At 46.0% G+C, this 27,356-nt stretch overlaps 1 protein-coding gene across 15 annotated transcripts in view; it reads left to right on the top strand.

Annotated features, from left to right (window-relative positions):
* Window positions 1-17,396, top strand: part of ICA1 (islet cell autoantigen 1) — a 141,538-nt gene extending 124,142 nt beyond the window's left edge. For 13 of the 15 annotated variants that reach the window (XM_059171219.1, XM_059171217.1, XM_059171222.1 and 10 more), the window contains 3 exons: window positions 4,866-5,135; window positions 14,693-14,782; window positions 17,123-17,396. In XM_059171219.1, coding sequence (XP_059027202.1) covers window positions 4,866-5,135; window positions 14,693-14,782; window positions 17,123-17,244 — 482 coding nt within the window. In that variant the 3' untranslated portion in view covers window positions 17,245-17,396. The remainder of the gene's footprint in view (window positions 1-4,865; window positions 5,136-14,692; window positions 14,783-17,122) is intronic. The other 2 variants (XM_059171232.1, XM_059171220.1) reach the window with 1 other exon arrangement.
* Window positions 17,397-27,356: the final 9,960 nt, after the last annotated feature.

Genomic DNA, 27,356 nt, shown 5'->3' with positions numbered 1-27,356 from the left:
ACTTTCTGTCACCCACCCGCTGTCTGAACTAAAGAGAGCTTTCTCTGTATGTCCGTTTTCACTCTGAAAACTCACGAGGTCAGAATCAGTTAGAGTGCATTGGCTCAGAATCCATTTTCCTGGGGAATATTTTCCCAGGGGCATAGGATTTTTATTTTTGAACCCTTGTGCAGTGGGAGGCAAACATGCCGAGCGGGTCTGCCATCTCAGCCATTCTGCCATGCTGCCTGCAGCCAAGAGCTTTGCGTGGCTGGCACTGGAGCCTTCTGACCTTAGAAATCCTCAAAACCTTACGAAAGTTTGAATATTCACTTATACATGACATCTTTCACAGGCTCTGCGCATCTTTAGCTGCACTGAAAAAACATCTTGACCTATGAGCCAGGGGTCCCCAGCCAAGTAATATGTAACTAATAAATTATATGACCTTGGGCAGGCCATCTAGCTTGGGTGTTTTTTTCCTCATTGGCAAAGTGACTTACAGGTGGTAATTTCCAAGATCCTTTTCAGTTAAATATGATTCTTCTCTCTAGGCATCTCACTGGGAGAAAACAGCAGGTTCCCAGACAGGAAGGCAGGAAAGTGTGATTGAGAAAATGGCAGATGTGGTGGGTTTTTGCCGAATCGTAGGCTTCCCTGAAGGAGTTGCTAGCAGGGCTGCGTTAGAGCTGGACTGCAGAGGTCCTGAATACCACTGTAAGGAGTGTTAGAGAGGGAGCCTTTGAAGGTTTTTGAGTAAGAAGTAATAAACTCACAGCTAAACTGTGAAAGGGTGCTTTTTATGGAGCGCCAGTAGGCTTGCCAGTGGGCAAACCCCAAAGGACCTTCAAGTCAGGAGTTTGTCATCAGGGTTCAAAAAAACATGGAATTGGAGACGGAGATTGGAGAATCTTCCAGGTGAGACTGGAAACATGAGAATAGGTAAAATATTCTGTAGATAATGTAGGAAAGGGAGATACGGTTTAGGAGGAAACTTCAGGGTAACTAGAGTAGGAAGAGGCAGCAGGGACAGTTTTGTCAAGGAGATGGAAGGACATCCAAAAGAGCCATTTCATGGAGACCCCAGGAGATGACAGCATTTCCAGAGTGGGCAACAGGGCAAAGTGCCACAGGGGCTGAGGGCAGAGAAAGGGGGATTGGAATCGGCCACGAAGATCTCACTGGTAACCCTCAGGAGAGCCGCATAAGTATGGAGCAGGGGCAGGAGCTTGACGACAGGCTGCTGAAACAAGAATGGTTGACAAAACAGTGTGTGGCTATAGAAGGAAAAGCAACCAGAGGGGCAATGTTGGGGGTGGGATAGGGTGCCAGAGGAGACAGGAATCACAAGATGGGATGTGCACACATCTTCTGAGGTCGGAAGAGGAAGCCTTGGAGAGAGAGAGACTACAGACGCTGGAGCTGAATCCCGGTGGGAGCAAAGCAGGCTCCCAGCAGGAGGGGAGAGTGTAGAATGGACTATGTTAAAAAGAAGGAAGGAATGCATGAAGGTTCAGGGTCATAGAGTTGAAGGCTGGGAGGGGAGAACTGGAGTTTGTGTTGGCCTCTGTTTCTGTAATAACGTCAGGAGTTGTGTTACCTGATAGCGTGAACATGGAGACTCAGGAGCCTGTGAGAGCAGGAAGGGGACTTGGAGTCGTATCTGTGGGTTTGGCACCTGAGAGCTCCAGGAACTCTGGTTCACCCTTGAAAGATGGGGCACCGTAACCCAGGAGCAATACTTGCTCAGCTCCCTGGGGAGAAGCCCTGACTCCACCTGTGCTGCCCTTCCCGGGGCTTCACTCAAAGAGCTTATTCTCTCTGTGTGTGTCCCGTTTTCTCACAGTGAGTTGAATTATTCCCAAAGAAAATGATAGCTTGATTCTTAAGAGCCAACTGACTAGTATTATTTTTCAAGTCTTGACATGTCTGGTTACAGACCTAAACCTGTCCTTTTCTACTTGTAATTAAATTTTTCTTACAAGTTATGTATAGTAATTTCAAGCATCTTAATTATCAGGGCAATAATTGGGCATCCCTATTTTCTGGTTCAAGTCAGTGCCAGTTTCAGTGCTTTTAGGGAAGTGATAAGTTCTCTTAGAAAGAATGTCCACTGTGTAGCCCACTTGAACAGTTAAATAACCAGGACACGGATAGGCCAAATTCAGTGGTCAACCTCCAACTAAATATTAGGAACTAGCTCTGGACAGTATCATCCTCACCAAGGGTCCTTTTCTCATTTCTACCAGTAAAGTTGAGTTTGACAGGATACGATATTAATCAGGAATCTTTTGGTTGGAAGTAATAGAAACCCTTCTCTAAGTAGTTGAGCTTTCAAATTAAAAAGAAAAGCTCATATTGGGAATCGGTCCCTGAAACTCCAGACATAGAGTGAGGAATTGTCTTCAAGCGAGGCTGGTCTGGGGCTTACACAGTGCTGTCAAGATTCTCTTTCCAACTCTTGGTGCTGGTTTGCCCTATGTCTGGCTCCCCAGGAGCCTCAAAACTGCATCTTTAGATCTTGGAATCTGAAGGAGAGACCCTCCTCATTCCACCTTCCATATACCAAACTCTGGGAAGCCTCTGGCGTGGGCCCATCCCTGAGCCAGTCACCATGGCCTGAGAAATGGGGCATGCTGGCCAGCCTAGGTGAGGGGTTTTGGGGCAGCATACATGGTGTCTCACCAGGATCCTGTGGAGGTGTTTCCCTAAAGGGAAAAGTGAGGAGGAGGAAGAAAGGGATGCTAAGTTAACGAAACCCATAGAAGTCCACTCAATACCCTCTCACACGACCTAAACAGTAAAAACAAAGAGCTTTTGCAGTTTCTGGTTGTTTTTGGAAAGCTCAAAGTTTATTACTTATAGTTGCTGATGTTAGTCTTGATCTTCCCTGGACTGACATCTTGATGAAAGCAGGGAAACCTCTCCCAGGGTTTGACTGAGCATAGGGCTGTGAAGTGACTTCAGGAAGTGCTCATCTAAAGTCATCCCTTCCTCTAGAGTCTACTCTTTGATTGGAATTGGTGCCAATAAAACAGGTTTGATTCAGCAATCATCTGGTTTCAGTCAGGCCAGAAAGTAAACCATGAGAAAAGGTTTGGGTATTCCAGTCCCAACGGAAAACAGAAAGTACGGAGATTTGTGAAGTTAGTATGTGTAAAGGGAGTGACACTGGGAGAGGTTCAGAGAGGGAAGGAGGGGGTTGCATAGCCAGTTGCATGTTGAGGGACATAGCCAAGCTTCCTGCCTGCATTCACATACACGGGCTGTCCTTCTGCCCACCTGCCTTTCCACCATTCACAAGCCAGGGTGGGTCCTGGCTGCCTACCTTCCTACTGCAGAGCTGTCTCACAGCCTGTTTACGAAAATGCCATTTCCCTCATCTACTCACCACCCCCACCTTACAGCCTATGTTTCAGTGCAAATTTCTCTGATAACAGAAACAATAAGAATACTTAAATTATACTGTTGTCCAATGGAGGTGATATTTTGCTGCTATTTTTAAACCATAGTGATAGGAGAGTGGCTGGACTCCTCCCTTCCTGGATATATAGCTAGTCTGCCTAACACATCAAAAATCCTCTCTATCGGAACACCATTGTATTAAGTGTGGTTGAAAATAGATTCAGTAAAGCTAACAGATAAGCTGTATTCCTTTAAAAAAAAAAAAAAAAGCTGTCACTTACTAATTACCTCATATATTTGAGGAAAACTTGTTAATTTTCACTTAATATGACGGTATCAGAATTGCAATGTAGCACAGAAAAATATAAATCATGATTATTCCTTCTCTTTGTGACTTCCGGCAATGTTTGCAGTTTCCCTGCGGCAATTAGATACTACAGCAAAACCGCAGTTAATAAGACCATCCGTCCCTAGTGTTCAAAACAGATGGAAAACCCAGCGAAAAGTACTGTAGTTTTTCTGGTTAGCGATGCCCCCATTCTACTTGCATGCCCTGTTCAGTATTTTGTCAGTGTTCATATTGTAAGAATGGATCTCTTCTTTAAAGTCTCCCTCGTGGATAAGCAATGAGATTTTAAGGTGTATTTCTTTTGGTCTTCCTGACAATGCTTTAAGGTGGGTGTTATTCATATTATAATTTACAGGTGAAAAAACAGAGGCCCAGAAGAGCTAAGGGTCTTGCTGTAGTCACACAGCAAGAATGGTCTCAGGCCTTCCCCTCTGGTCTTGAACTCATCCCAGAGCTGTGTCTCTGGCAGATCCAATGTTTGCCCTGTTTTCTTGTCATTCGTTCACTGCTGCCCTCAAGCACACCAGACCTACCTTTCCTTTGCATTGGCAAGGACCTGTGGTTGGGTTACAGTCAGTTACAGCATAGGAGAAGGAAGCCAGCGTCCTTCTTTGGTTATCGATGGATGTCCTGACATCCTCCACTCCTGCCCAGTGTGTGGCAAAGGTCCTCACGCCATGCTGGATGATAGGGCAGGCGCCCACATGGTGTGTTGGCTGTGGATTTAGGGCTTATTATGTGAGAAGCTATGCAAACAAGGAACTAAAATCTCTCACATGCCTTCAATCCTGGCTTTTCTTCCTGTTTGAGAAATATTTTGGTGATAAATTTACTTTTACATTAAGAAAAAAACAAAAACCCTCGCGTTTTGGTGGAAACTGTTTCAGTACAGTTCTAATGGTGCTCAGAAACAGAACTTGCTTTGGAGGAATGGAAATGAGGGACCACGGGACTAGAAATTGAATTCCGAAATTTCTTAAGAGAAGCTATAATGAGAATAATTTATAGCTTGATAAACTTGTTCTTAAATCTAGCCATCACCCAGTCTGTCCCATCCAGCCCTCAATGAATTTACTCCCAAGGGCTTTGGCTCTGGGTGGTGAGGTCTTTTGTGCTCTGTTACTTTGATCAGCTTGCCTGGGCCCAATGGCAGGGACCCCAGAACCTGACGGTGCTGAAAAAGATGACCTGCTGCTGTTGAATGAGATCTTCAATGCTTCCTCCCTGGACGAGGGTGAGTTCAGCAAGGAGTGGGCTGCTGTGTTTGGAGACAACCGGCTGAAGGAGCCAGTGCCCACTGTGGCCCCAGGAGAGCCAGACCCCCGACCCCAGACGGGCTCAGGATTCCTTCCTTCGCAGCTTTTAGACCAAAACATGAAAGACTTACAGGCCTCACTACAAGGTATGTACCATGGGGATTGAAATAGGGTGGTTTTTTTTTATTGTTGTTGTTGTTGGGTTTTTTTGGTGTTCATTATTTTTAATTCAAAGGTCTTTTTCTTCCTTCTTTGTCTTTTTTTTTTAATGTTTTCTGATTTTTATTTCATATCTAGTGTCTTTTTGTTGCTGTTTTTTCATCTTTGTATTTTTCTTTTATATCTAGTGACATTTTAGTTGAAATCTCAGAATCATATTCCACCTTTAAAATGTAGGTGTTAAAATATAGGGTTTAAGATCTCTTCCTTCTCATCATTTTCTCCTCATGTTCACATTTTTTTTTTTTAAATAAAAGGTTAGAGAGGTGGCCCTCATTCTTACTGTCTTGCTCTGAATGTCGACTTCTGCCCTGCATACTTCAGAGAATCAGATTGGCTTCACAGTCATGACCTTATTGGCTTGGCCATTCCTATCTGGACAGTTCTCCACATTGCTGTAGTCATGCCATCTTTCTGGGTGCCAAGTAACATCCCATTGGGCTTCTTAACTCTTCTCACATTGAATTTTATCTTATTTCTTTACTGTCTGTCCCTCCTGGTCCACCCCTGCCCTGAGGATGCTCTCAGCTGAGTTGTTCCTGTTGTGTCTGAAACACGTGGCCCAACAGCCCCCATGCTTGTTGGTCACCGCAGAAATAACAGTTGCCACATCGATCCTCTGTGGCCAGCAACACTGGTCAGGGTGAAAGGCACCCTGGCTGAGAACTGCCAGCCCGGGGAACACATTGATTTAGAGTGCAGAACTCAAACTCAGATTAAAATAGAAATTTTGAGTTTCTAAACAGACCTTGGGAAGAAACAATTTTCTAGTATTTCAACACTTTTTTTTTCCTTCTTTCATGTCACCTTAATTGTAAGACAGGCATCACTATTAGGAAATTCTGAAATTGTTCTGGTTTTTCCATGAATTTAGGCTATCTCCTTAATAAGTGTTTATCTGGCACTTAAAGCTGAGAACAAACAGCAGAGCTGGAATGATTAAGTAATTATGAGCTATTAAAAAAAACCTCAGGTCTTTGGAGATGAGATCATGGACACAGCAAGAGTTGGTGGGCAAGACCAAAAAAAAAAAAAAAAAAAAAATTCCCTCTTTTTTTTTTTTTAATAAAATACACCATTCCTTTTATTGTCTTCCATGAGTCCCGTTTTGTAATCATATCATTTATTTAGAGTTAGAGATAGGAGGGATAAATGGAGTCCAAAAATACTTCACCCCGAGTCTCACCCCTGGGTTTTGCCATCTCTCCCATGGAGCTCCAGAGGAGCCATGCTACCAGTGACTGGAGTTCCACCCCCCACCCACCTGTGGTGGAGGTGCTGACAAGCCGTGGGAGAGTTGGAAGCCCAGAGCCAGGATCCACTACTCAGATCTTGGGGCTGCTGGAGACTCTCCAGCTGTGCAACAGGATGAACCCCACTCATGCCCCCAGCTATGAAGACCCACAGGAATGGTGGTGGCAGTGCTCCCCCTTAGCTGGGGTGGCTGAGCGTCACTCACTTGTGGGTGGCCCCCACTGACAGCGGAGAAGTCAGAGCTCCACGCCCTCTTCCTGAGGAGGTGGTGAGACCTCAGCTCAGGGCCCATGTTATCAGAGGTCCCTGAGAGTTACGACAGGAGCCGTGGCAGTGGACTTCACCATTTAACCTTGTCCCAGATCCAAGGAAACAGCACTGGAGTATGCTTGGGGCTAAGGAAGGATGTTCTGATGGTGAGAAATATAAGCTGGCTGTAGAAAGAGGCATTCTGGTACTGGTAGACCAAGGGAGGCCATTTGTTTCTCCTTGATTCAGCAGAGATTTATCAGGTCCTTCTGGGACCCAGGCACTAGAGCATCATCTGAGAATATAACAGAAAAGGCTTCTGCCTTCCTGGAACTCCCGTTCTAATGAAGAGTTGGTAATGAGCAATACACGTTGTAAAGAAAAATCACAGACGAGGCTAGAGATTGATCGGTATTATGGAGAAAAGGAAAAATAGTACCAGGAGATAATGTTGGGCGGATGGCAAGCAAGGCAGGTCAGGATGTAGAACTAAATAGGATTCTTACTGAGAAGATGAGATCTGAGCTGACTTGCAGGAGGTGAGAGAATTGGCCATGGGGAGATGGGGACAGAGGGAACACAATCTTCATCGTGCCTAGTGTGGTCAAGGGTCTGCAGGAAGAGCTCTGTGCCTGGAGTGAGGCAGGGAGGCAGAGGCTTGGCCATACAGGGCCTCCTGGCCTTTGGAAGAACCTGGGCCTTTTGAGGGGCCCAAGCAAAATTGGGAACCATCACAGTGTCTTGGACTGCCGATGGACATGATCTGATTTACCACTTAAAAGGATTATCCTGGCTGCTAAAAGTTTCCTTTTTTCTGCTGGTATTCTATGAAGACCAGTGTTAAAGGAGCTCTTTTATATCCTCTGATTACTGTGTTTCCTTTGCATACCAACAGCCACAAATTGAATGTCTATAAAACTCAAAATGACAGGGAAAAATAAAAAAGTGGAACCTAAATGTTTGAAAGAGGAAGCCCATTTAGCTTCTGCCACACCTATCGATTCCCAACAGGTGATCCACAATTCCAGCCCTGATGCTGCCCTGATGACAGGGAACCTTCAGAACAGGTGTGGTATAAATAAAGAATGGGCACCCTGCTTCAATGACCAATCATGTTACCCAGTTACAACCACGTTCTGTGTTTTTGCCAGGACTTTCCCCTCCCACCTAAAAAAGAAGAAAAGATGAGTATTGGCTCTAGACTTTTTTTTATTACTTCCATGGTCTAGATAAAGTCCATCTATATACATGAATTGCAAAAGCATCTAAATGTTAACCTTCTGACACCTTGTATTGAAACTGCTTCCCCTGATTATCCAGATCATCTCAAAACCCAACTTAAATAAACAATGGAAACAAATAAGTATTCAAACAGCATGGAGTAGAAAGGCTCACTGGCATGTTGGTTTAGTGGAACAAGCAGTGGCAGAGAGTTAACTTATCTAATCCTCACCACACCCTTCCCAGGCAGGAACTATCATCATTTCCTTTTTAGGGCCTGGGAAACTGAGGAACAGAGGAGCTAGGTAATTTGCCTGAAATCATACATCTGGTAGGAGGCAGACTGTGAACCCGAGCCATGTGACTCTGAAATCTGTGCCTTTTCACCATTCTATGCAGTTGCCTCTCTGTACCAAGTCTCTGATGGTAAACGTGTTTCCTCAGTGGGTTCCTTCAGGCCTCTCCTTGGATGCTCCCAGAGAAGCAGGACTTATGCTTAGATTAGCCTGGCCCTGGGTGTCCTGGACACACACAGAGACCAAGACAAGTGGTTGCCATGGAGGAGGAATGTGGATGTGGGGAGGCAGGGTCCCTGTGGACCACAAAAATTGGATGATGTTCCAGAATAGAATATTTGAAATCAAGATGATCTATAGAATCTTTGTCTGTGCTAGCAGCCGCCCACACCTTCCCTGTAGTGCATTCCTGCTCAGTCTCATCTACCATTGTCCTAGTTCTCTGTGAGGTCCAGGTGGGGCTGCATCTTCAAGGTCAGAGTGTCAAGAGAACTGAGGGGAACCCCCCCCCCCCAGGCTCCAGCTACAGCAACCTCTGCTCTTCCACAGGCTGCATTTCCCTCCCCTTACCCCCTCCTCACTCCTCCTTCACCTCGTCTATCTCCTCTCTTCTTTATCTCCCCATTTTTCTTCTGCCGCCCTCCCTCCTTTCTTGGTCCATTCTCCTCCCTCTACTCCCCTGTGTCTGGGAGAATAGAATGGAAGGGGAGATTTAGTAACATAACAATTATATTTTCCTCTCCCCGCCCCCACCCCAACTTCAGGTTCTAGGAGAACAAAACAAAGCAACTTACATTTAGGATCAAGTGGGGCTGGACATTTAAAAGAGGAATTGATTTTATGTAGGATCTCTAAGAGTTTCTGAAATTACCAGCGTGATAAGGGCTGGGGTTTCCTGTGTCATACAGCGATGAGAAAATTGTACCTTCCGGAGGCCTCTTAATGTGACTAGAAAGAGAGCTGACCAGAGGGGTTGCCCAAGGTGGAGATAAGGTAAGGCTGATAAGTCTCATTTGAGATTCTTCTCCATTCTCCACCAATACCCCAAATTTAATTTAGAAATAGACGCTGATACTGAAAAGACTACCATCTGCTCAAAATAAATGCACCAGGACATCTTTTAATTTAGGATTCTGCAAACCAAAGTTAGGAGTCTTGTTCCACATTCTCACAAACATACAGCCCTGTGTTCCTTCTGGCTATTCTTTTGTTTTATACCATGCCTAGGTGCTATTACCATCTGGGTGGGTTTCTATTTAAAGCTAATCTAATGTCAAGCTTTGCATTATCTCAAATTCACCTTTCCTTAAACTAAGCTCACCTCTTGCCATTCCTGGCTTAACCTGGTTCCAGATAACTGATATTCCTGGGACTCAGACGATGAGAAGGAGAAGACTGCAGGGGGTAGTTAGAGTTTGAACATGGGGTAGGCCCTCTCGGCATGAGCCAGCAGTTTTGTTCCATTAGAGAAGCGGCTTGTGGAGGAGCATCTGCAGGTCTTGGCTATGTGCAGAATTTAAGTGCCTCCATTAATCCATGGAAGGAGACTTGATGACCATCTATCTACTCCACCCTCATTTTATAGGTGAGGAAGTCAGGAAATCCTAGAGAGGTCTTGCGACTTGCCAGGTTGTTGCAATTTTATATCCACCATTTGCATAAGTTCTAAACTCCTCGGCTTGGCTTACAAGGTCCTTTATAACCTGACCCCAGTCCCATTGCTGCCTACACTTCCTACACCTATACTCAGCACGACTTAATAACCTTGTTTTGCCCGAGACCCACGTATTCTGTCAGTAAGCTGGACTCTAGCCATATCGAACTTGAATGTGTCTGGCACATGCTCTCTCTCCTCCTCAGAGCATGTCTCCCGCCTCACACCCATGATGCTTGCTTTCCCTGGTTAAGTTCTCATCCCTCAGGTTCTCAGCTTCAATGTCATTTCATCCAGGGAGCCTTCCTTGACTCCCTCTCCCCACTACCTCCGCCAGCAGTCCGAGGAAGGTGTTTCTGCCTCCATTCCCTTTACAGCCAGTACTTACTCATTGCTTTTCTCTCACATCATTGTAAGATTGGTGTCATTTTCTGTCTCTTGCTTTGGGTTGTCATGGGCCAGGCCCATGTTTGTGTTGCTCACTAGCATATTTCCAGGCTGAGGGCCTGGAATAGATGTTTTAAGAAATATATATATATATATATATGGATGGGTGACAAGAAGAGAGAGCAAGAGCAATAGACACTGAATCACTAGATGAAAGAAAGCAATCCTAAACTAATCTCAGGGGGTTGTTCCTCATGTCTGCTGAGCTGTACTAAACTTCAGATTCAGCTTGGATTTATTGGTGGCCTGCTCTCCAGCCTCTCTGCTCCCTGGTTTCACCTAGTAGATCCCATTTTATTCATACAACAACCTAATGAGGCAGAAACTTGTATCCACCCTTTGCAGATATGGAAACTGGGGGCCAGAAGGGGGAAATGTGGATGGCAGGGTGGTGCTTGGCTACCAGGACTGTGGTGTTCCCACTTTCCCCTTCACTGCCCATCCCACCTCAGTTCCCCCGAGGCTGGGTGATCATCAACCCAGCCCAGGCTTTTGCTCTCCCAGCTAGTGAAATTACCTTCATGGTAAAGTGCTCCTCTGGATGGTGTTTTCTTGGCTTCACTTGCTGCTCTAGCAGGCCAGTGTTATTTCTGGCCGATTTATATTTTCCCTTATGTAAGTAAAGGGGGCAGGATTGCTCCAATAAAATTTCATATGTGTTTCCTGCAAATGGATCATATCATACAGTTGACATATCAAAGCATCTGTGAGCTAGGATCATCATTTTGTTCACAGAGCTCTCCGTGCTGGCTCTGCAGCCCTCACCCTTCACCACCCTCTCCTGACACAAGGACTCTAAGATGGGGAGACATCTTCCTAGCCACACCTTCATGTCAAAAAACGCCTCAGCCAACTAACACCAACTAGAGAACAGTTGATGGCAATTACAGGAATATTAGCTACACTAAGCTCTTTAAATAGCATTTTTTCCTGACAGAAGCCAAGACATTTGAAATCTGGCTTGGCATTCCATCCATAATTACTCTCGTTGCACGCCTCCCCCAAATAATTCCCAAAGTGATCTGAGTGAGTGTGACATGGCAGCTGAGCTTGGTGTTTTCTTTTCTTTCTTTTTCTCTTAGCTGGTGTCCCAGCCATACCATGTTCTCCCCTCATGCACATACGCTGTTAGACTTAACCCTTAATAGCTGTTCTGAGGAAACAATGTGATTTGGCAAACTCACTGTGGTTTCTGACTCTTACTATGGGGCAAAGGAATAATGATCAATTCCCATGTCTTTGTGAAAATTCTGAGGGATGCTGTCCCCATCATTTTAGTTCCCAATGAGGGCATGTTTTCAGACTCTTTCTTCATGTCCTTTGCTGTAGAGAAGCCCTCAAATCTGTAGATTCTAGATGTTGCTTCTATGGTTCATAAGTGTTTAGGCAAGCAGTTAAATTAAATCATCTGTAGTTAACAAATGAATCCAATTAGAAGCCATTTATTGTTTTTATAAAGGAATATGCCGTTATAATCCTTGAAGTGATGGGCTTGAAATGTGATTTATATTTCTGGTACTTTTAAAATATGGCTTGATTACAGACAGTTTATTTATTTATAACCTTTCGGGAACATGCCCATTACGTCAAGTGAGGGAAGCTCCATTTTGACACGCGGATTTATTTCTGCTTATGTTAGGAATGTGTTCCATTTTCTACTACAAAAAATACAATGCTTTGAACCTGCCTTGCTTTTCGAACGTTCTCTGCAACCATTTAAAAAAAAATGAATGTTGTGCATATTTTTGAAGTGGGAAGAATTATCTCGTTGAGTTCCCACTGTATCAAATAGCATTTAGAGACCAGGGAGGGGTTGACTTCTGTACCTGTCATTTGGCTTTGCTCTGAGTCAGTTGAGGTTCTCTCTGGAAGGGTGGGCCTCCTTGAACTCAGAGAGCTTCATGGGTGGGACTGAAGAGTTTAAAACCGCAGGACATGAGGAGGTGGGTTTTTGAAACCAACCCCTCTGTTTCCTAAGAGGTCCTCTGTCTTTGGCTCTGGTCTCAGCCAAGATGACCTGATCCTGATGGACATGGTGACTTTTGCAGCCTCCTTGGAGGCCACCTATGACAGTGCTTCTCAAAATTGCACATGCATAGCAGTCACTGGGGGGTTGTTGAAACAGTTTCCTGAGCTTGCCCCCTAGGAATTCTGATTCACTGGGTCAGAGTTGGCCCTGGAAACTTGCATTTCTAACCAGCTCACAGGTGGTGCCCGTGCCGCTGGTGTGGGAACCACACTTTAGGAGCCAGTGCTGTAAGAGGTTGAGGCCAGGTTTGCAGGGCTTGGTAGAAAGGTTCCATGGGTCTTGACTGCATTTGGTGTTGGGGACAGGGTTGTAGGGAAAAGGGTAAAATTTACTCAGTTACATTCTACCTCTTTCAGCTTTATTTGGCATACGGTGGATCCCTGGCTCTAACTTCCCACATTTACCACTGTTTTATGTGATTTGTGCTGAGAAGTAATGCTCATGGGCCAGTTATCTAGGAACTAAAGAAGTTATATTACTCCTGGATTCCATCGAATACTGGTCAGTTTTACAAATAAACTGCTTTTTTGAACTATAATTTACATACCATAAAAACCAGCCATTGTAAAAGAGTGATGCAAGGATTTCTGGTAAATTTATATTGTGCAATAATCATTGTAGTTCATTGTTAGAACATTTCCATTATCCCAGAAATCTCCTTCAGAATCTGGTGCTTTTGAATGTTTATGAATTATATTAACGACATATTCAAGTACCTTTCCAATGAATAGTAATACTCTTAAAACCCCTCTCTATGTTCACGTTGTTTTAGATTCAGTAGATAGAGCTCAGGCCTCCTGTTTCCTTTGTCACTGGTTAGTCTTCATAGAGAAGTTTGCATGCCACTTGCCCAAAATGAAATAACTCAGCCAGTGAGTATTGTAGCATCTACAGTGCCAAGCATTGTTTTGCCATCTCTTAGAATAATGCTTCATGTACTTCTCATGGTTTAAGAATATTCTCCAAGAGTCTATCCTAATCCAATAGCCATCGTGTGCCAGATGGTGCAGTAAAGGATGTACAGATGAAAAATATGTGGTTCCTGCATTCAGGAGGCTCACAACTCTAGGAGGTGACACAAAAATGCAAACTAATAAATATAGTAAGATTCGCTAGGTAAGTCCCTTATGAGGCATCTTAGAATAATGGCAGGGGAAATAAATAGCATGAAATTCTGTCTTTTTTTTTTTTTTTTTTTTTGCATATATCCCGTGACTTTCTTGCTCCAGAAATTGCTTTCACTGCCCCAACTGAACTGTGAGATCCAAACATGTTGTCTCATGAGGGCCTTAGCAGAGACAAAACTTTTTCTGAAGAAGATGCTATAGCCAGAACATCCCAGTAAAAGGATACAGATTTAACAATGCTGGACCCAAAAGTGGTGCATCATCTGATGGTCTGTGTTTCACAGTGAGAATCAAGAATGGACTTAGTCCATAACAGCTTTCCTATACTGCATCAGGTATTTTGGAGGACATTGAAGAAACAATTTCTTGTCTCACTGAGAAGATAGAACTTCCACACCAAGAATTAAAGCAGACGTGCAAAGTATTTGGTAAAGTTCTAAACTAAATGTAAGCCAGGCCCAAACATCTAGTACACATAGTGAAGGCCCTGGGAAGTGAGGCTTGCCTCCCCCAAAGCAGGACTGCCGAATGCAAAATGCCACATCCACAAGAGGGGCAGGCAGAGCACAGGGATGTTAGGGAATGTTGGGTTTCACAGGCTAAATGCCACTGTAAGGTACAGCATCATGTTAAAGGGGGCTTTCTTTCCCCTCACATATTTGGACTGGACTACCACTTATTTCTGTGTATTAACTGGGCTTCTCAATTTGAATTAGCTGTATAGAAAATAAATGATCATAATGAAGTAGAGAAGACCCACAGTTTATTAGTTACATTGCTACATTTACTGGTGGTCACTTTTTAAAGCTTTCTCCATTTATGACAGAAAGGCAAGGCACTTAATTTCCTTGGAATGTTATGTATAATCTTTGGTGTGACCATGACATAATGTTATTTGAGAAGAAAAATGGGCATAGAAAAAAAAATGTCTTAACCTTAGCAATATCACCAAAAAAAACAATTATTTTTCAAAAATCCAGTATTTTCCCTAGTTTTACATACTTATGAATTAGGCATGATTACACATACCTACTGTCCCCTAAAACCTATCTCAGGTATGAGGATCATGGCAGAAGGGCCTTGTCACACCACCCCTTTCACTTTCTCTGGAGGCCTTTGTGAGTGAGACCATGTGTGCACCCAGCAAGTGGTGGGGCAGTGAGCCTGCTCTTCCCTAGACCTAACCACCTCTGGTTTTGAACATTAGGCTGGTCAGAGAGCAGTGTCAGTCCTCCTCCTACTCCATGGCCAGCACCACAGGCAAGCAGTCCAAATGACAACAGTCCTGCAACGAAAGGTAATACAGTGTTTTATCCCCTGGAGATGACAGCTGCCTCAACTGGCCTAACACTATTTTCCGTCATTCTATACTAATTTCTGTTTGAGTTCCCGAGGGGCAAAATCAGGGGCTACAAGGGTGGAGAGTTTTGCATAATCCCGGGAATTACATTCTGACTACTTCTGGCCACAGTGTCTTAATTCAAAATTCCCTTTATCAAACCAAATGAGGAGGCATCAAATACCCATCTCCACATGACTGGGTGCTACCTGAGATGAGGTGATGCAGCAAGGTAGGAAAGGCCACTGAGGTGTGCTATCTTTAACTGAAAACACCATTGCCACCACCAAAAGAGGCATTTAAGTAGTGCTCCTCAGAAAGAGCAGGCTGTCCTTAGTTGTCAAATGAGGGCCTTTCTATTTTATTTTATTTTATTTTATTTTATTTATTTGACAGAGATCACAAGTAGGCAGAGAGGCAGGCAGAGAGAGAGAGGAGGAAGCAGGCTCCCCGCTGAGAGAGCCCAATGAGGGACTAGATCCCAGGACCCTGGGATCACGACCTGAGCCGAAGGCAGAGGCTTTAACCCACTGAGCCACCCAGGCGCCCAAGGAGGGCCTTTCAAGCTCATGGGGCTGTTCTTTTTTGAGATATGCCCCCAAAGAGAATATGTGCTCAACTGAAGATCTCTGTATTTACAGCTGCCTCTCTCTTCCTTTGGTCATCATCCACTTTCCCTGTGTTGATCACAGGAAGTAATAGGTGTCTTTATCATCCGGAAGCATTCCCGTGATGTTCTTATAGGTACTGTGCAGTTGCACCTGGTTTCCCAAACTCCAGCATTGGAGGTCTAGGTGAGGGCTGCCCCCGAAGTACAGTCACCTAACTCTCCTAGCAAGGCCATAGCGATCTCTGAGGGCTGCCCTAGAACTTTGGGAAATTAGGAGGAAGGGGAAGTGGGTATAGCATATCTTTGCTGGAGACATTTTTAAAATATCCTAAATTCCCTATCAAGACTACAAATAGGTTCACCCTCTTTAAATCAGTTTTGCCCCATAGTTTCCTGCATGGCCTCCTACATGACTAAGATGAGTTATTCCCTTTTTTAAAAAAGTTGTTGCCACTCTACAACCTAACCAAACTATATTGAGATCTCTTAAGTCCCTATCATATCAAATTAAGCCAAGTGTTCTGCAGGCTAATTGCACATGGAATTCAGTTAATGTTAAACAATAATAATTTGCATGTTACCAACTAGCCTTGTTTGCAGTAATTATATGTCTTTAATAGATATATTGATTATATTATGATGAAGTAATCTATGAGATTACATTTAAAAAAAAGAAGACAGGAATCAGAAGTATACCATGATTGGCACATTATCTTACCATTTCAGTGCCGATTGCATGAAAAGACCAAAGGCCTGTTGATGTGAGATAATCCCACCACCACTCTCCTATTATTCTGGCATAACCTCTTAGCAGGATGTCCCACCAACATTTTCCGAGACTCTTTAAGCCAGATGGAAGCACGTTCCTAACTGCTCTCAGCGAGGATAACCTGTCAGACATTTTCTTCATGCTTTTGATACTCCCACCTATTGGGGAAGGGAAAACAGCCTGGGTCACCCAAGCCAATGAACTCTGATCCTCATGTGGAATGATTTATATAAAGAAGAGCCCCCAGCGTATGTAGAAATCACTTGCATCAGGCACTCATTGGGAAATATTCTCATCTGGAAAAGAATTTGGTTCTCTAATTGTGGCATTCGGGAAGTTAGGTCAGGGGGTTCAGAGAAAGAGCAGCTGAGGGGAGTATCCAGTGAGGATGAAATAGAGGGGATGTGGGGACAATTTAGGGCCCAGTGGGAGAAGGGGGCATGTCAGAGGCCTCCCTCCTCTGACAGGAGAGGGTAGGAGAAGGCAGTGACCCTGAAAAAAAAGGAGCAGCCAGGCCTAGGTGCCAACCCTCCTCTTGGCCTGGTGCTTTGAAGCCTGAGAAGAGTGGCCACAGTGTTTCCCTTGACCCAGCAGATCTGAAAAGATTCCTGCGGTGGGCACTGGAAGGCACCTTGCTTCCTTCACCATTCAGTCTGATTTCTGAAATCACAGTAGTATTTCCTGCTTGTGTTGAAGCAGCATGGTCTGAGGTTTGGGGCGGCTTGGTGGGTGGTGCCATCCGCTGGCCAGCCCACAGGGAGATCTGGAATTCCCTAACTAGTTTTAAAGGCAGAGTGTAGCGGGATTTGTCTGCCTGAGCCATACAGCACCCTCCCTTTCCAACAGGAGCCTGGAGGGCGCACGACAGAGATTGGCCTTTGGAAGCGACCTTCATTCATGTTTTCTCTTCTCTCTCCAGAGCCTGCGAAGGCTGCCTCGGACCTGACTGCCTGGTTCAGCCTCTTCGCTGACCTTGACCCATTATCAAATCCTGACGCTGTGGGGAAAACTGATAAAGAACACGAACTGCTCAATGCATGAGTCTGCAGCCTCACGGAGGGAGCCCATGGGCCACTCCTCAGCCACACACCTGTGGGCACACAGACATATGAAGTGATCAGTATGCTGTTTTAATATTTACGTGCCATTTTAATAAAATGAGAGGGTCAGAGGCCCTGTTTATATTGGTATAATTATTTACTCTTATTTGATATAAAGGGTTGAGTGTATTCTCTTTGTGGATCTAACAATAAGGATTGCCCAGGAACAGTTCTTATGCTGCCTGCTCTCCTGCCAACACCTGCATCACGGCTGCTGATGTGTCACTGGGGTACTGTGAGATCCAAGTTCAAATCATGAACCTGCTCTGTCTTAGGTCTAAACAATGAGTCCTGTCCAGAGGCAGCGGGAGGCTAACAGACCTTAAATGCCTACTTGTGTACCTCCTGCCTCTGCCCCTTTACAGGGGTCTGCAGGAAGACTCTCTCTTCCTGCCGAGCCACCTTCCAGTGAGCTCCGGGTGAAGACCCGGCCAACCAAAGACACTCTTCCCCAGCCCTTGCCGGGTGGGCTGTGTGTTCTCACGTGGGCAGGGGACCTGGGCTGGTCTCCACTGCACGAACCTTTCTGTGGAAAGAGGCACAGCTGCAGATGCCAGTGTCTCCATTTGTCTTCTCCATGGCTGGAATTCAAAAGCATGTATTTCTAGAGTCCCTTGTGATATTAACTTTTTGTTTTGTTTTTTTTTTTTTAATTAAATGGCAGAGATATTTGACATGCGAAGACAAGTTAATAGAGTCTGTTGTGGGGATTCAGTGGGGGAGGTGCTATGGGCATGGGGACTGGAGAGGGAGGAAGAGGACAAGGACTAGTCCCATCTGCATGAAGCTGTTGACATGATCCCGTGCATCGCCCTCATACAGTACAGGGGAGGAGGGCATGGACTCTTGTTGGCTCAGGCAGAGATGGGAGCAAGTTTTGCACGGGGGCATGTAAGCAGTTCAGACACTCCACCCATGTGGCCCTGAGTGGGGGCGGGGTTGATGATTAGCAAGAATTGGTCCTACATGCCCAGTTGGGCCAAGGAGGTCTCTGCTACACTCTTGCAAGCTTCAGTCTCCAGCTCTGAAAGGGTCTCCTGTGGCTCCTTCCCCCAGCACAGGAATGCGGCTTCTCTGCTCTCTGTGGTGTGCCTTCATGGAACCTGGCCCCAGCAGTCACCACCGTCCTCTGCAAGACAGCCTTGGGGGACTGGAAAGCATTCTCCTCCTCTTCCGCCATGCACGAAGAGATCTGAAGGCGAGTTGGGGCTGGGACTCTGTGTTATGTGGCTGGTGTAGGTCTGCTCACTTCCCGGCCGGACCAAACTCTAGAGTCTGTTTGTAAGAATCTCACTTAATGACGCTGCCTGCCACTTGTCGTCTTTGAGGATATCAGGATACAGCCCTGGGGCCCTCACCCACCCTCCCACACATACACAGGTCTCCATTCCTGGCGTGTGCGTTGACTGCACCCTCCACCCAGGATGGTCCCCTCTCTCCAGCCTCAGCGGCCATCACACCCCGACTTGCCCCTCAGGAGCTCCTCACGTCCCACCTCCTTCAAGTGTAACCTGCAGTTTTCCTTCAAGCACCCACCCCTCATCTCTCCTTCCTGCCCTTGCCTGTCTCATGGTTGGCACATGTTTGGTGCTCTGCCCGGCCTGGGAGACCTATGCGTATGCATCTGCCTTTACCACATGGTGTTGCAGCCCCAGAGCACAGGGTTGTTGTTTCCCCAAATCTTCCATGCCTCCCTAGTGGTAACTGCCCTGGAGTCACCTGACAAGCACTGGACTCGTGAGCTGACTGGAGCTGCCCTGGGTAGAATGAGGAGTAACCCATATCCTCCTGGGTCACGTTTGCTTACAGCCGTGGAAGCCCACAGCAGCGGCAGGAAGGAGACCAAGCAGCGAAGCAGGAGGGGTGGACTGGCTCCATCCAGGCTGGAGGCACAGGGAGGGACTTGGTGGGGTGTGGGGGTTGGAAGGGCAAAGGGCTGTGGAGTCCTCTGTTGAATGGATCACTTGAAATACTAACAGGTGGCATTTTAAAGTTGGTCTGTGGGTGAAGAGGAGTGGAGGATCACGGTAGTTGAACAGGCTTTGCTACAAGTAAAAGGAGAGTACTGCACATGGAGGCATTTTCTCTCTGAATTTTCTTTACATTTTTGTTAAAAAAAAAAAAAATTCAATTCCCATTCCCATCTGCAATCCACTTGGCCAGGCTCTTGATCCCTCTTGATAGGCGTGTTTTGATCCTGGCTCGCACAAAGGCCTCTCGGCCACCTCTCTACTTTATTAAGGAGAAGCAGCTGCTGGCTTATTCTCTTTTAAGCAGTCTGTGTGCTGCACAGCCAGGGGGCTTCCTTGGGGGCCCACCTCGGGTTCCCTCCCCAGCCTCCTGTAGAAGGACCTCTGTGGCAGGAAGAAGACAAAGGTGCCCCACCCCCTTCACGCGCAGTCTCGCTACTCCTTCATTTTCATCCCTTGTCTCCAGGCAGGTCTGTACCACAATTGCATGGACCCCTCAGGGAAATTCAGAGAGCACCTGCTCCTTGAAAACTTCCCTGCCCTTTTAGGTGGTCTGCAAGTCTCCCTTCCTTTCTCCCGCTGCCCCAGCCAATATATAAAGAATATTCAAATTTAAGGGAGAGAGCCAGAAACATTTCTCTTTCCTCCTTTCTTTTTCTCCCAGCTGGCATGGGCTCTGGTGCACTTTATAGATTCATTGCCTTCAAAATGTAATTTTAGAAATGTCAGGTTGATTTTGAGTTGTGTGAGAGTGAGAAAAGCATCCGTCAGCTTCAGAATTAGAAAGGCACCAACTTAGAACTTTTTGTTGGAGGCTTATGCCCAAGAAAACATGGTCTGCTCAGAGTTGGCAGCCCCGAGAGCCCTGGGTTGCCAGTGGGCATGTAGAGGGGGCTCACCATCATGTTGTAGCCAGTGTGATATGGGATGAGGGGCAGGGCAGAGGACCCTGAACTTCCATGGGAGTCTGCCTGACCATTAGGGTCAAGATGCCTTCTGCCCATGCCTCAGCCCCAGAAGCCAGCTAACTGAGCTTCATGCTTGCCTCTCTCAGACTCCACTGCTGAGAGATCCCTCCTGAGGGGCCGACCCTGGCAATGGCTTGGGGTTTAACCACTGGCACTATTGATTTTGCCAATATTCCTAAGCATGTCTTTGTGATTAACTAGTGTCCTCAAGACAGGCCACGGCAGTTAGTCCTTTGATTCAAACCATCTCTGGTCCTCTGACTGGCACCACGCACAGTGCAGTGTGCAGGTCTCTCCAGCTTTGTTGAAAAATAGACTTCAACTTGGAGCCAACTTCAGTGATTGGCAGTGAATTCTGCCAAGAATTCTGCACAGAGAAGGATGCTGATAAATGAGGGATGTTTGTGCTGGGGATAGGGCAGGGAGTGGTGGCAATCATCCTGTGTGTTTCCCAACAGCACATTAGACCTTGTCTTTCATGGGGCCTTTTAGAGTTTACTATTACAACTACAACTACAACTTTGACTACTCTCCTCTTCTTCTTCCTCCTTCTTTTTAAATAAATAACTAGGATTCTGGAACCCTAAGAGAGGTTTCTCAAAAAAATATAAAAAATAATTAACCCTAATTCAACTTAGAGTCATTTAAACAGCAACAACAAATGAGGATGGATTTACTTGCTCTGTTAACTGAACAGTCTAGGTGTATGCTTCAGGCACAGCTGGATCTAGGGGCTCAGGTAGTGGTCTCAGCAATTTCCCCCTCTTAAGCTTCTTTGATTCCCTCTGTGTTGCTTCATTCTAACAGACTTTTCATAAGGAGGCAACATGGGCATGGGAATCTCCAGCCAAAGTCTTGGAGTTGAGCCTGCCTTGAATCCTGTGTTGGGTCTTCAGTCAGCCCCTGGAATCAAGGTGGGTGGGGGTGGGAAATAGGCTGTATTCCCAGCTTTTCATAGACCTGAACCTGGAACCTGACCCTCAAGGACTGGGGATGGAGAAAGTATGATTCCTCTAGGGGAAGGTGTGCTGCTGATATCAGAGGGATAGATGGATCCTTGGGCAGGAAAATGCCAGATGATCCACTCCAGTTTCCACAGGAATGACCTTGAGAACACACTTGTATATTGTTTCTGGAGGGGTTGTGGGGCCAGGAGGATGAAAGAACTAGAGTGTTTCCAGAAGCCCCTTTGGAAGCCACCCACAACCCTGGGACTTGAACGCTTTGTGTGTAGCTCTTCTATAGCTGATAACCAGGAAGTCAGAAGGGACCACAGAGCTGTTTGCATCCAGCCTGCTGATATCCAGTTAAGAAAACTGAGGGACGTATTTTAAAAAACTATAAATTAGTAGGAAACCGGATTAAAACCCACATTGCCTAACAGCTGAGCCACAGCTTCTTTTACTTCAAGGGGTTTGCTAGAAACGGAGAGCTGAAGAAAGGAATTCAAAGACACACAAAACTCTTTTTTTTTCCTTTTTAAAATATTTTTGTTGTATTATGTTAGTCACCATAAAATACATCACTAGTTTTTGATGCAGTGTTCCATGATTCACTGTTTAAGTACAGTTCCCAAAGCAATTATCAGTGCTGCATGCAGTAGGAGCCCTCCTTAATACCCACCACCAGGCTCACCCATCCCCCACCCCCCTCCCCTCTAAAATCCTCAGTTTGTTTCTCTGAGTCCACAGTCTCTCATGGTTCACAAAGCTCTTTTTTAAGAAGCCCACATCTTTACTCTCCTCCCAACTCTGCCTCCCTCTCTCTCTTTTTGTTTGCCAATTGTTAAACACACTCTTGGGGGATGCACTCCAGGGCAGCAGTGTAGGGCACTTGTGAAGAGTTAGAGTTCTGAAGCTGGAGAAATCTGTGGCCAAGCCTCCCAAGTTGAGGCTCCACCAGCTTAAGTCACAAACCCTCTCTGCACTTCTGTTCTCTCCTCTTCTCTAGTAGCATCGCCTCTAATGGAGTCATTACAGGGACTGAGTTGATACCGCAGAGATGTGGGGTGTGCAACACAGAAGGATGGGCATTCTGTCACAGAAGGTCACTTGTTTGGTAAATGATACTGAAGTAGGGAGTGAGCAGCTGCTCTCTCCCCACGACTTTCCGAAAGACTCTCCAACCCCCATCTTCTGTCCCCATCCCTTATGAACTCATTCCTAAGCATCACGGAAATGGAGGAACTCTAGTAGGAAGGGGCTAGAAAGTCTAACGAATGAGTCAGCCCCTGATTTTTTCATAAAGTTGGACAGAATTCTGTGTGGAGAACCAGGAGAAATGAAGTAGGTTCTCTGTCCACTGAACCGCTTACCAGAGCACTGAACAAAAGAAATTGGGATGCAGAGCAAATTGGAACTCTTTACACCCTGTTGATGGGAAAGCAGAACAGAACAGTGGCTTTGGAGAAGTTCAGCAGTTTCACATAAGTTTAAACACACTTAACCATACAATCCGGCCATCCCATGCATAAGAATTCACCCTAGAGGCAAAAAACAAACATATATATTTTATTTTATATATATATATAAAATAAACCTAGATGTGAATGCTAGTAGCAGCTTTACTCATAACCTCCAAAAACCAGAAACTCACATATGCTTCCCCTGGTAAATAAGAAACTGTGGCACATGCGTCCAGGGAGATAGTGTTTAGAGGTGACCACAAAGCAACTACTGATTGATACAACCACCCGAGTATTCCTGCCACTATCATGTACCCCTGAGATGAGACAATGAGTAGGGATCTTCACCTCTGGTAGTGTTCTTTCCCAAAACTCATAACTCAGTCTAGTCATAAGAGAAATATCAAACAAACTCAAATTGAGCAACGTTCTGCAAAATACCTGGCCAATGTACCTCAAAAGTGTCAAGGTTGTGAAAAACAGAAAAGACTGAGAAGCCACCACAGAGGGAGGAATTAAGGAGGCAAGACAACCAAATGCTGTGGTGGATCCTGGAACAGAAAAAGAACATCAGTGGAAAAATGGGTGAAATCCCAATAAAGTCTATAGTTTTACTAATAGTATTGTCCTAATGTTTATTTCCTAATTTGAGCTACTATGTCAAAATACTATAGCTGTTTAAGATGTTAACATTAGCAGAAGCTGGGTAAGTTGTACTATCTTCGCAACTTTTCTGTCAATCTGAAAGTATTCCAAAATAAAAAAGTTTTTATTTGTTTGTTTGTTTTAAAGGCTATATCCTGTGTGGTTCCATTTGTATGTCATTTTGGAAAAGGTAAACCTCTAAGGATGGGCCTCAGATCAGTGGTGGCCAAGAGTTGAGGCGGGCGAGGGCTGGACTCCCTCCAAAGAGGCAGAAGGAAAAGAGCTCTTCTGTAAATTATACTGGTGAATACACAACTGTGTGCATTTATCAAAAGCTCTGGAACCCTACACCAAACAGCATGAACTTTACGTAGGTAAATTAATCCCCAATAAGTATGGTTTTAAAGAGACAAAGGAAGGAAAGAAATTGGATCCTAGATCTTTCCCAAAGTGGTGCTACATGGCCTACGAGCCTCTGAGATAACAAGGGAAGCAGAGAGACTCAGTGGGTTTGCAGAGTTGGGAGTCTGCTCAGCCGGAAGGTCCACAGATCATCACTCCAGTCACAGTGTCCTCCTGGGAGTCTCCATGATCCGTCTGTGGGTAAGTCAGGGTGGGCCAGTCTATCCTTCAGTAGCCATCACTGGAAAGTCTCAGTGGCTTATGACCAGGAAATGTCCTTCCTTCCCCACTGATGCTCTATTTCCAGTGTGGATCAATGGGGCTCTGCCCCACGAGGCCCCCGGGACACATGTGATGAAGCCTCATCAGCCTGTGGCTGATCCCACGAAACACCTGAGCTGCTCTGCTTAGTCACTACAGCAAGGAAAGGTAGAGCGGGAATGTCGTCATGCGTTGGCTGTGCTCTGCTTCACCCAGAGGAAGCACACTTCTCTTTCATCCGCGGCCCACTGGCCAGAAATAGCCACATACCTCATTGCCATGCCTCATGGCCTGGGAGATGGGACGGCATAGACTGAATATTTCACCAGTACTGCTATTTCTGCCTTAAAAAGGCCCTTTCCTGGTCTTTACAGCTGACTTTGAAAACCTTAAACAAAATGTAGTTTGTTCAAAAGAAAGGAACAATATATGTATGTTAAAGGAGGGGTTTTTTTGGTAGGCTGTTTTGTTCTCTTTTTGGTAGACAAAGGTCTGGTAATACTAGCAGTTCTGCCTTACGGGAGATGAGGGCCGTTCTGTGTGAGTGTACTGGCAAAGTGTGGCATTCAAGCATCAGTGACACGCACATCCCCCTCCTAAGCAGTCCGGCTCCTGTACCGCTACGAGCGACAGGGTCTTAGCGGGTAAGTCAAAATCTCAGCCACAGGCACTCCTGGTTTCAGCTGACTAGCGCAGCAAGTCCAGTATGGTAGGCCTGGCACAAGGTCTTTTCACCTAGAGACAAGCCGGAGTTTGTCAGCTTCTCCAGCCTTTGATTGTGAACTGGTGATGATACAAAACAATTTGTCAGTTACAGAAGCATCGATACCAAAATGAACAGAAGCCATGCACAGTCACTGCAAGGTGATAGGAGCCTTCTGAGTCATCAGAAACCGAGCCAGCAACAGCAGAGGTGGAGTGTAGACAAATGCACAGAGGAGGAGGGGAGATGGCCAGGAGTGGCCAGACCGCAGAAACAGCCCAAGTTGCTTCATCAGCCCGACATCTCTGCTCCGCTGCTCCTCGCTTAGCTAACCTTCTTGAGTCAATTGTAACTCTTTGTGTTTTTCTCTGAAAATAGAACTTCTGGTCTTAATACAATACCTGTGTCCTGCCTTCTGATCATTAATTTGTAGAAAACTGACCTGAGGGCCCTACTGTTCTCAACATGCCCAGATACTTCCTGTAGGGTGCTTAAGCCCTTGGCCATATTCCTCGAACCAGGGCTCCCCTGGAGAACAGGATTAACTTGAGTCGAACTCTGAAGCTTCACAGGCTCTTGACCAATGTCTTCCTTTCCCCTCTACTCCTACCGCCTGACATTCTTATGGCACTTCAGTGGTCCAACCAACACAATGCAACGCCCCTTCTCCCACTTCTGGAATACACCCTTGGGGAAAAATCTCAGTGGATAACTGCTGGCCTTTGCCATTGTTTGAGTGCCTTTTCTCTAATCTGCCCTAGCACAGAGATGAAGAAAAGTGCTCAGGCAATCTCTGAAACCTGACGGGGGCCTGCATCCAGACCCTTCTGGCATCCAAGAAGGAGGCAATTGATTTTAGAAATGCCTCATCAGTAGAGGCCAGATTATGCATCCACTCTGGGGCTTCCTTTTTCAGTCACTTCCCAGGGAGCTCTCATTGATTTTGGTTTGAGGTGTCTCCTTGCTGGTATTTCTGGACCTGACCCGGGGTTCCCCAAGGATCCTTACTAAATTAAGAGCATCGTCTGCTGTCTTCCTGCCCCCGGCAAAAGCAGAAAGCATTCTCAGGACGCAGCATTGGACAGATCAACACCCTTGCTTCCGTTCATTGCTGTTCCGATGGCTGGCTTATAAACTCTTCCATCCCTGTCATAAACTCTATTCGGGTCTAGGGATTTATGGACATCTCAGTGTCACGAGTTCTGTACATCCTCTGAGATAAGTAATTTTGTGTGTGTGAAAATGCACCTCTGTGGACTCCCCTCCCCGTCCCTGCCGAGGAAATGGTCTAGAGCTTCCACACATTCTCAGAGGGGGTTGATGAACACAAGGAGTCAGAATCATGCTAATCCCAGGTTTCACGCTGATGCTGAGGGCACCGATGTGACTGGAGCCTCCCCTGAGCTCTAAAAGCCTGCCCGTGAGCAGGAGCGTCCTCTGGCCACCCTTCCCTGCAGGGAAGTCACAGCCATCCTGGACTGTTTTCCTCTCTCCTTGCCCTGAATGGCGGAGTTGGCCGGGTGTGGGCCCCCGCAGTCAAACTGAGGGGTGTTTTTATCCTGCCAATAGGCGCTGCCATCCTGGGTGAGCTGGGACTGGGACTCCAGCTGGAAAGGAAGAAGCTAGCAGGGAGAGAACAAATCCCGACAGCCCCCGACTCCGAGGTCTTGCTACCTGCATTCTGCAGCCCATCTGTTACCTGCCCTCAGGACCAGCCCCAGGGGAACGCTTGCTGCTTTATCTTGGGCTTGCATGGTGAGCCTGGGGTGAGAGACACCCAGAACCAAACAGGCTGGTTCTTCTGCCCTATAAGCCAGGTCTGTGCTTAAAGACAAAGCACCTAGAAAAGACAGGAGTGGGCCCAGGCTGAGGCCTCAGGTGTCCTGTTCTTTGGGCCTTGCCTTCTGGATGTGGGCAGGTAAGGAGAGCTGGGCACAGAGGCCCAGTGAGCAGGGGAGACGTGGAGGGCTGTGGGAGAATAAGGTGGGAGGTGCACACGCGGGCTTTTTACGTGGCAGCCGGGGTGGTGGGTGCCTGACTGACCGGCCTGCAGAAGGCAAGGAGAGATGCAAATGTCAGGGAACAGGAGAGGAAGAAGTAGGTGCGTGCAGTGAATGTCCTCGAAGACATCCGAGAGAGATTTTTAGGCTTGTGGAACCACGTGTATGGCTTTACACCTTCACACTTTCTGACCCTTTGTGGACTATGGAAAATAAAAACAGCTATTACCCAGGGGATGCTTTATGTCGGGCACTGTTCTATGTGCACCTAAGTCCCTTTCATCCTCTTAATTACCCTACAAGAGTAGGATTTTTGGCATGCTGGGTTCATTGTTTGAATTAAAATTCACATACCATAAACATTATCTTTTTAAGTATACAACTCCATGATTTTTGGTATATTCCCAAGGTTCTGCACCCATCACCATTATCCAATTCCAGAACACTTTTCGCTATCCCCAACAGAAACGCTGTGCTAGCACTAGCAATGACTCCCCGTTCCAGCCTACCCCAGACCCTGATGACCACTAATTTTACTTTCTGCCCTTATGGATTTGCCTATAGCAGACATTCCATATGACTGGAATCACATGTATGGTCTTGGGTAACTGGCTTCTTGCCCTCGGCACGTTTTTCAGGCTCATCCATGCTATAGCATGTGTCAGTATTTCATTCCTCTTTATTGCTGACTAATAGTCAA

This window comes from Mustela lutreola, chromosome 4 (genome assembly GCF_030435805.1).
Source record: "Mustela lutreola isolate mMusLut2 chromosome 4, mMusLut2.pri, whole genome shotgun sequence".
Lineage (NCBI taxonomy): Eukaryota > Metazoa > Chordata > Mammalia > Carnivora > Mustelidae > Mustela > Mustela lutreola.
This window is presented reverse-complemented; position numbering and strand designations above follow the sequence as displayed.